This window comes from Mobula birostris, chromosome 3, assembly GCF_030028105.1.
Source record: "Mobula birostris isolate sMobBir1 chromosome 3, sMobBir1.hap1, whole genome shotgun sequence".
Taxonomy (NCBI): domain Eukaryota; kingdom Metazoa; phylum Chordata; class Chondrichthyes; order Myliobatiformes; family Myliobatidae; genus Mobula; species Mobula birostris.
Genome location: NC_092372.1, coordinates 122985913 through 122994973, shown reverse-complemented (window position 1 = coordinate 122994973; position 9061 = coordinate 122985913). Strand labels below are relative to the sequence as shown.

The 9061-nt window shown below is 48.5% G+C and overlaps 1 protein-coding gene across 1 annotated transcript in view; it reads right to left on the bottom strand.

Annotated features, from left to right (window-relative positions):
* The window catches only part of LOC140195253 (cyclin-dependent kinase inhibitor 1-like), a 75545-nt gene extending 68928 nt beyond the window's left edge, over positions 1 to 6617 (bottom strand). The window contains exon 1 of the mRNA XM_072253302.1: positions 6334 to 6617. Within this exon, the coding sequence (XP_072109403.1) occupies positions 6334 to 6336 (3 nt within the window). The 5' untranslated portion in view covers positions 6337 to 6617. The remainder of the gene's footprint in view (positions 1 to 6333) is intronic.
* Positions 6618 to 9061: the final 2444 nt, after the last annotated feature.

The window sequence follows — 9061 nt, the reverse complement described above, 5'->3', positions numbered from 1 at the left end:
TGAGAGAGAGAGAATGTGTGAGAGAGAGAATGTGTGTGAGAGAGAGAATGTGTGTAAGGGAGAGGGAATGTGTGTGTGAGAGAGAGAATGTGTGTGTGAGAGAGGATGTGTGTGAGAGAGAGAACGTGTGTGTGAGAGAGGATGTGTGTGAGAGAGAGAACGTGTGTGAGAGAGAGAATGTGTGTGAGAGAGAGAATGTGTGTGAGTGAGAGAATGTGTGTGAGAGAGAGGATGTGTGTGAGAGGAGGGTGATATGTGTGAGAGCGGAGTGTGATGTGTGTGTGTGAAGGAATGTGTGTGTGAGAGAGAGAGAATGTGTGAGAGAGAGAGAATGTGTTTGTGAGAGAGAGAGAATGTGTGAGAGAGAGAATGTTTGTGAGAGAGAGAATGTGTGTAAGGGAGAGAGAATGTGTGTGTGAGAGAGAGAATGTGTGTGTGGGAGAGAATGTGTGTGAGTGAGAGAATGAGAGAGAGAGAATGTGTGTAAGTGAGCAAATGTGTGAGAGAGAGAATGTGTCTATGAGAGAGAGGCTGTGTGTGAGAGAGAGAGTGTGTGTGTGAGATATAGAGTGTGTGTGTGAGATAGTGTGTGTGTGAGAGAGAGTGTGTGTGTGAGATATAGAGTGTGTGTGAGAAATAGAGAATGTGTGAGAGGGGAGGGTGATGTGTGTGTGAGAGAGAGAATGTGTGAGAGAAAGGATGTGTTAGAGAGAGTGTGTTTGAGAGAGAGAGAACATGTGAGAAAGAATGCGTGTGAGAGAGCAAATGTGAGATAGAATGTGTGAGAGAGAGAATGAGTGAGAGAGAGAATGCATGTGATAGAGAATGTGTGTGTGTGTGAGAATGAGTGTGAGAGAGAGAATGTCTGAGAGAGAGAATGTGTGAGAGAGAGAGAATGTGTGTGTGAGTGAGAGAATGTTTGTGAGAGAGAGAATGTGTGTGTGAGAGGGAATGTGTGTGTGAGACTGGGAATGTGTGTGAGAGAGAATGTGTGAGAGAGAGAATGTATGTGAGAGAGTGAGAGTGTGTGTGAGAGAGAGAATGTGTGTGTGAGAGAGAATTGTGTCAGATAGAGTATGTGTGTAAGAGAGAGACTGTGTGTGAGAGAGGGAATGTGTGTGTGAGACAGGGAATGTGTGTGAGAGAGAATGTGTGAGAGAGAATGTGTGTAAGAGAGAGTGTGTGTGTGAGAGAGGATGTGTCTGAGAGGAGGGTGATGTGTGAGTGAGAGAGAATGTGTGTGTGAGAGAGAGAATGTGTGTATGAGAGAGTGAATGTGAGAGAGAGAGAATTTGTGTGAGAGAGAGAGAATGTGTGAGTGAGAGAATGTGTTTGAGAGGAGGGTGATGTGTGCGTGTGAAGGAATATGTGTGTGAGAGAGAGAATGTGTGTGAGAGAGAGAATGTGTGTGTGAGAAAATGTGTGAGAGAGAGAGAATGTGTGTGTGTGAGAGAGAATGTGTGTGAGAGAGAGACTGTGTGTGTGAGATATAAAGTGTGTGTGAGAGATAGAGAATGTGTGAGAGGGGAGGCTGATGTGTGTGTGAGAGGGAGAATGTGTGTGTGTGAGAGAGAGGATATGTCTGAGAAGAGGGTGATGTGTGTGTGTGAAGGAAGGTGTGAAAGAGAGAATGTGTGTGTGTGTGAGAGAGAGAGAATGTGTGAGAGAAGGGATGTGTTAGAGAGAGTGTGTGTGAGAAAGAGAGAACATGTGAGAGAGAGAGAATGTGTGTGAGAGGGAGAATGTGTGAGAGAGAGAATTTGTGTGATAGAGAATGTGTGAGAGGGCAGGGTGATGTGTGTGTCTGAGAGAGAATGAGTGTGAGAGAGAGAATGTCTGAGAGAGAGAATGTGTGAGAGAAAATGTGTGTGTGAGTGAGACAGAATGTGTGTGTGAGAGAGAGAGACAACGTGTGTGAGAGGGAGAATGTGTGTGTGAGAGAGTGAATGTGAGAGAGAGAAAATTTGTGTGAGAGAGAGAGAAATTGTGAGAGAGAGAATGTGTGAGTGAGATAATGTGTATGAGAGGAGGGTGATGTGTGCGTGTGAAGGAATGTGTGTGTGAGAGAGAATGTGTGAGAGAGAGAGAGAATGTGTGTGAGAGAGAGAGAATGTGTGTGTGTGAGAGAGAATGTGTGTGAGTGAGAGAATGTGTATGAGAGGAGGGTGATGTGTGCGTGTGAAGGAATGTGTGTGTGAGAGAGGGAGAACATGTGTGAGAGGGAGAATGTGTGTGTGGGAGAGAGAGGATGTGTCTGAGAGGAGGGTGATGTGTGTGTGTGAAAGAATGTGTGTGTGAGAGAGAGAATGTGTGTATGAGAGAAAGAATGTGTGTGTGAGAGAGAGAATGTGTGTGAGAGAGAGAGTGTGTGAGAGAGAGAATGAGACAGAGAGAGAGAATGTGTGTGAGAGAGAGAATGTGTGTGAGAGAGAAAGAATGTGTGTGTGAGGGAGAGAATGTGTGAGAGAGAGATAATGTGTGTGAGAGAGAGAGAATGTGTCTGTGAGAGAGAGAATGTGTGAGAGAAAGAGAATGTGTGTGTGTGACAGAATGTGTGAGAGAGGATGTGTGTGTGTGAGAGAGAGTGTGTGTGTGAGAGAGAGACTGTGTGTGAGACAGAATGCATTTGTAAAAGAGAGAATGTGTGTATGAGAGAGAGAGAATGTGTGAGAGAGAGAATGTGTGAGTTAGAGAATGTGTATGAGAGGAGGGTGATGTGTGCGTGTGAAGGAATGTGTGTGTGAGAGAGAGCATGTGTGTAAGGGAGAGAGAATGTGTGTGTGTGAGAGAGAGGATGTGTCTGAGAGGAGGGTGATGTGTGTGTGTGAGAGAGGAGGGTGATGTGTGTGTATGAAGGAATGTGTGTGTGTGAGAGAGAGAATGTGTGTGTGTGAGAGAGAATGTGTGTGAGAGAGAGAATGTGTGACAGAGAGAATGTGTGAGAGACCAAATGTGAGAGAGAGAAAATGTGTGAGAGAGAGAGAGAGAATGTGTGAGAGACCAAATGTGAGAGAGAGAAAATGTGTGAGAGAGAGAGAGAGAATGTGTGTGTGAGAGAGAGAGGATGCGTCTGAGAGGAGGGTGATGTGTGTGTGTGAGAGGAGGGTGTTGTGTGTGTGTGAAGGAATGTGTGGCAGAGAGAATGTGTGAGAGAGAGAATGTCTGAGAGAGAATGTGTGAGAGAGAGAGAATGTGTGTGTGAGAGAGAGAATGTGTGTGAGAGGGAGAATGTGTGTGTGAGAGAGAGAATGTGTGAGAGAAAGAGAATGTGTGTGTGAGAGAATGTGTGAGAGAGAGAGGATGTGTGTGTGAGAGAGAATGTGTGTGAGAGAGAGACTGTGTGTGAGAGAGAATGCGTTTGTAAAAGAGAGAATGTGATAGACAGAGAGAATGTGTGTGTGAGAGAGAGAGAATGTGTGAGAGAGAGAATGTGTGAGTGAGAGAATGTGTATGAGAGGAGGGTGATGTGTGCGTGTGAAGGAATGTGTGTGTGAGAGAGAGAGAATGTGTGTGTGAGAGAGAACGTGTGTGAGAGGGAGAATGTGTGTGTGGGACAGAGAGGATGTGTCTGAGAAGAGGGTGATGTGTGTGGGTGAAAGAATGTGTGTGTGAGAGAGAGAATGTGTGTGAGAGAGAGAATGTGAGAGAGAGAGAATGTGTGTGAGAAAGAGAGAATGTGTGTGTGAGAGAGAGAATGTGTGAGAGAAAGAGAATGTGTGTGTGAGAGAATGTGTGAGAGAGAGAGGATGTGTGTGTGAGAATGTGTGTGAGAGAGAGAGACTGTGTGTGAGACAGAATGCGTTTGTGAAAGAGAGAATGTGATAGAGAGAGAGAATGTGTGTGAGAGAGAAAATGTGTGTGAGAGGGAGAATGTGTGAGAGAGAGAATGCGTGTGATAGAGAATGTGTGAGAGGGGAGGGTGATGTGTGTGCGTGTGAGAGAGAATGAGTGTGAGAGAGAGAATGTGTGAGAGAGAATGAGTGTGAGAGAGAGAGAATGTGTGTGAGAAAATATGTGAAAGAGGGTATGTGTGTGAGAGAGAGAGAATGTGTGTGAGAGAGAATGTGTGTAAGAGAGAGAATTGTGTCAGATAGAGTATGTGTGTAAGAGAGAGACTGTGTGAGAGAGAGAGTGTGTGTGAGATATAGAGTGTGTGTGAGAGATAGAGAATGTGTGAGGGGGAGGGTGATGTGTGTGTGTGTGAGAGAGAGAATAAGTGTGAGAGAGAGAATGTGTGTGAGAGAGAGAGAATGTGTGTGAGAGAGAATGTGTGTGTGTGAAGGAATGTGTGAGAGAGAGCATGTGTGTGTGCTTGTGAGAGAGAGAGAATGTGTGTGTGAGAGAGAGGATGTGTGTGAGAGAGAATGTGTGTGTGAGAGAGAGAATGTGTGTGAGAGATAGAATGTGTGAGAGAGAGAGAATGTGTGTGAGTGAGAGAATGAGAGAGAGAGAATGTGTGTGACAGAGAGAGAATGTGAGAGAGAGAGAGAGAGAATGTGTGTGAGTGAGCAAATGTGTGAGAGAGGGAATGTGTGTGAGAGAGCAAGTGTTTGTGTATGGGAGAGTGCTTTTGTGTGAGAGAAAGAGAATGTGTGTGTGAGAGAGAGAATATGTGTGAGAGAGAGAATGTGTGTGAGAGAGCGAGTGTTTGTGTATGGGAGACTGTGTTTGAGAGAGTGTTTGTGTGTGTGAGAGAGAGAGAATGTGTGTGAGAGAGAGAATGTGTGAGAGAGAGAATGTGTGGGAGAGAGAATGTGTGGGAGAGTGTGTTTGTGTGAGAGAGAATGTGTGTGTGAGAGAGAATGTGTGTGAGAGAGAGAATGTGAGAGAGAGAATGTGTGAGAGAGAGCGAGTGTTTGTGTATGGGAGAGTATGTTTGAGAGTGTTTGTGTGTGAGAGATAGAGAATGTGTGTGTGAGAGAGCGAGTGAGATAATTTATGCGAGAGAGACAGAAAGAGAAAGTGAGGGATGTGTGAGAGAGATGGAGAAGGGAAGTGTGAGAGAAAGTGGTTGGGGGATTATTTGGGTGGGGGGCGTTATTGTTGCAGCACTGTTTCGCAAACTTCCCATCGCACTCAGCATCTCCGGTGTGAATTCGAGAAAACACCAACTCCATCCCCCGGGACGGGTATGGGCTCTGGTGTTGTCGAGAACAAGTCAGGACGTGACCAGGGACTGTGAAGGGAGGGGCGTCTGGAGAGACCGTGTCGGGGGGTAACAGACAGGGTGGGGTGAGGTGGTGTCGGGAGGTTGGGTCACTTCGCCGGGAACGGCCCACGACCGGAGAGCTCTGCCCGGGCAGGTTCCCGCATGGGGGGAGGGGTGCGGAGAGGTCTGTGGTGTAGCGGGCCGAGCGGCCTTCTGGGCTCGGGCACAGACTACGAACATCTGCCCACCAGCGGAGCAATGGGAGAGCAGATACTGGAAGAGCGGGTGGAGACCCCTCCGCTCCCCATCCCCTTTGGCCTCCCAGAGGGAGAGTACTGACAGGTCTCAGGACAACATGTTCGCTATGGGCACCGTAAGGAACAGGGACTCCGGCACCCACCGATACAGGAACAAGGTACTCCTCAATTATAGGGACTGAGCTGAACAGATTCCCGAGACCCCCAGGTGTGGGGACTGAGCTGAAATAAGGTCCCGGGACCCTCGGTATGGGGACAACAGAAACAGGGTCCCGGGACCCCTAAGTTTGGGGACTGAGCTGAAAAGACTCCCGAGACCCCCAGGTGTGGGGACTGAGCTGAAACGGGGTCCCGAGACCCCCAGGTGTGGGGACCGAGCTGAACAGACTCCCGGGACCCCCAGGTGTGGGGACTGAGCTGAAACAGAGTCCCGGGACCCCCAGGTGTGGGGACTGAGCTGAAATAGGGTCCCGGGACCCTCGGTATGGGGACAACTGAAACAGGGTCCCGAGACCCCCAGGTGTGGGGACTAGTCTGAACAGACTGCCGGGACCACTGGATTATGGGCTCTGAGTTCAGGCAGCCCCGGTCTGGTCTTCAACGGAACGTGCCCGGGCAGAGCTCAGGCCCCGGACAACCAGCTGATGTCAATGAGGAAATTTCAGTCTCCCAGACTCAGCGGTGAGAGTCCAGGGACAGAGTCTCGAGAGAGGACCGCCCCAAACTTCGGGGTCCATCCCGCACCGGGAGGTCCCGATAGCGGACGACCCGAACTGGTGGGGTGGGTCTATCCCGAACCGGGAAGCAATGCTTCCGAGTGTGAGAAGTTTTGTATCAAGGTGACATCAGAACCCAGGCAGACCAGCACCCTCTTCGGACCTTTTCGGTAACCCACCCCCCATGTCTAATCCTATTCCGGGTACCCACCATGTCGGCTGCGAAGTGAAACCGGGAGATGTCCGTCACCAAACAGGGAAATATCTCGGGAGCGGTGTATCCTTCACCGGGAGATGTCCCGGCACTTGCCTGTCCTGAACAGGGAGATGTCCCGAGAGCGGTCCGTCCCAAACCGGGAGAGATCGGTACTGTACTGTCCCGGGAGGGCGTCGTGCACAGAGCTCAGCCCAGGCTGCGCGCTGTGCCGGGACCGGTGTGCGTGCTCTGAGTACGAGGAGAACTGTCAACAGAAGGAGTGTTGCGTCGAGACCGAAAGTCTGGTCCCCAGCATTGCGAAAGGTTGCAGGTCAGATGACGCACCGGCCGGCCGGGCCGGCCCGCCCGCCCCGCCCCGAGAGTGGGAGGCGGAAGCTACCCTGTCAGTGGTGCTTCGCAGCAGAATCAGGTTTTAAACCTCCGGCAGATACCGTGAAATTTGCTCATTTGCGGCAGCAGTACATTGCGATACAGAGGAATACATCGATAAATTACAATAAGATTTATGTTTTGAGGTGTTCATGGGTTCATTTTCCTGTCGGAAATCTGATAGTGGAGGGGAAGAAGCTGCTCCTGAAACACTGAGTGTGTGCCTTCAGGCTTCTGTACCTCCTCCCCGATGGTAGCAATGAGAGGAGGGCACGTCCTGGGTGGAGGACTCCATCATTAAGGATGGGGTCCTAAATGATGGATGCTGCCTGTTTGAGGCGTTGCCTGCTCTAGGTATCCTGGCTGTCTCTGATTCACCCCGGCCTTTCGGAGTTGTCATTCCTCTTCATCCCTCCGAATTTCTTCCAGTCAGCACATTCCCTCTAATGTTAGACTCACAGACATTGCTCAGATTGGGAGAACTGTATTCTCAGCAGTCTTGGGCCTCTTCTGGCATTGGAGAGGGTCCAGAGGAGGTTCCCGGGAATGAAAGGGTTAATGTATGAGGAGCGTTTGATGGCTCTGGACCCGTACTCGCTGGAGTTTAGAAGAATGGGGTGGGGAAATCTCGTCGAAACCGACTGAATATTGAAAAGCCCGGTTAAAGTGGAGGTGGAGAGGATGTTAACTGTAATGGGGGAGTCTAGGACCAGAGGGCTCAGCCTGAGAATACAACAGATGAGGAGGAATTTCTTTAACCGGGGGTGGTGAATCTGTGGAACTCATTGCTACGGTTGGCAGTGGTATCGAGTCATTGGGTATATGGGTGCCAGGGTAGCAGTGCAGGTAGTGCGACATTATTACAGCTCAGGTGTCGGAGTTCGATGTTCTCTGTCAGAAGGTTTGGACACTCTCCTCGTGTATGTGTGGCTTTCCTCCCAGACTCCAAAGACGTACGGGTTAGTGGAGTCATTGGTCACTGTACATTGTCCTGTGATGAGTTTAGGGTTAAATTAAGCTGGGTGGCGTGGCTCGGGGGGGGGGGCGCTGGGAGGGCTGTTCTACAGTGCATCTCTAAATAAAATTTCAAAATGTATGTTGATAGATTCTTGATTAGTAAGGGTGTTGTTGAGTTTTGTAACTCCAAAACAAAACTAATTGAAAGCAAAAACACAGATCCAGGAATTAAACGGTCTAATTTGTTTTGACTTTAGTGAGGTACACTCATATGACATGGTGGTATAATGACGTATGCCATTCACATACTTACGTACTTTTACATACAACCCGTAATGAATTATGCAAACAAAGCAAGCACCATTAAGCAATATACTTACAATATTACTCAGAGTAATTAACTACACAACAAGCATCAAAGGTTATAGGGAGAAAGCAGGAGAATGGTATTGAGAGGGATAATAAATCAGCCATGATGGAATGGCAGAGCAGACTTGATAGACTGAATGGCCTAAATCTGCTACTAGAAACAGAGAAAACCTACAGCCCAGTACAGGCCCTTTGGCCCACAAAGCTATACTGAACATGTCCTTACCTCAAAAATTACCTAGGTTTACCTATAGCCCTCTATTTTTCTGAGCTCCATGTACCTATCCAGGAGCCTCTTAAAAGATCTTATCATTTCTGCCTCCACCTCTGGCAGCCCATTCCACACGTTCACCATTTTCTGCGTAAAAAAACTTACCCCTGACATCTCCTCTGTACCTACTTCCAATCATCTTAGAACTGTGCCTTCTCGTGCTAGCCACTTCAGCCCTGGGAAAAAGCCTCTGACTGTCCACACGATCAATGCCTCTCATCATCTTATACACCTCTATCAGGTCACCTCTTATCTTAGTCATAGTCATAGTCATACTTTATTGATCCCAGGGGGAAATTGGTTATTCCATCGCTCCGTGGAGAAAAGGCCGAGTTCACTCAACCTATTCTCATAAAGCATGCTCCCCAATCCAGGCAACATCCTTGTAAATCTCCTCTGTACCCTATCTATGGTTTCTACGTCCTTCCTGTAGTGAGGTGACCAGAATTGAGCACAGTACTCCAAGTGGGCTCTGACCAGGGTCCTATATAGCTGCAACATTACCTCTCGGCTCTTAAACTCAATCCCACGATTGATGAAGGCCAATGCATCGTATGCCTTCTTAACCACAGAGTCAACCTGCACAGCAGCTTTGAGTATCCTATGAACTCGACCCCAAGATCCCTCTGATCCTCCACACTGCCAAGAGTCATTAATACTATATTCTGCCATCATATTTGATCTACCAAAATGAACCACCTCACACTTATCTGGGTTGAACTCCATCTGCCACTTCTCAGCCCAGTCTCACATCCT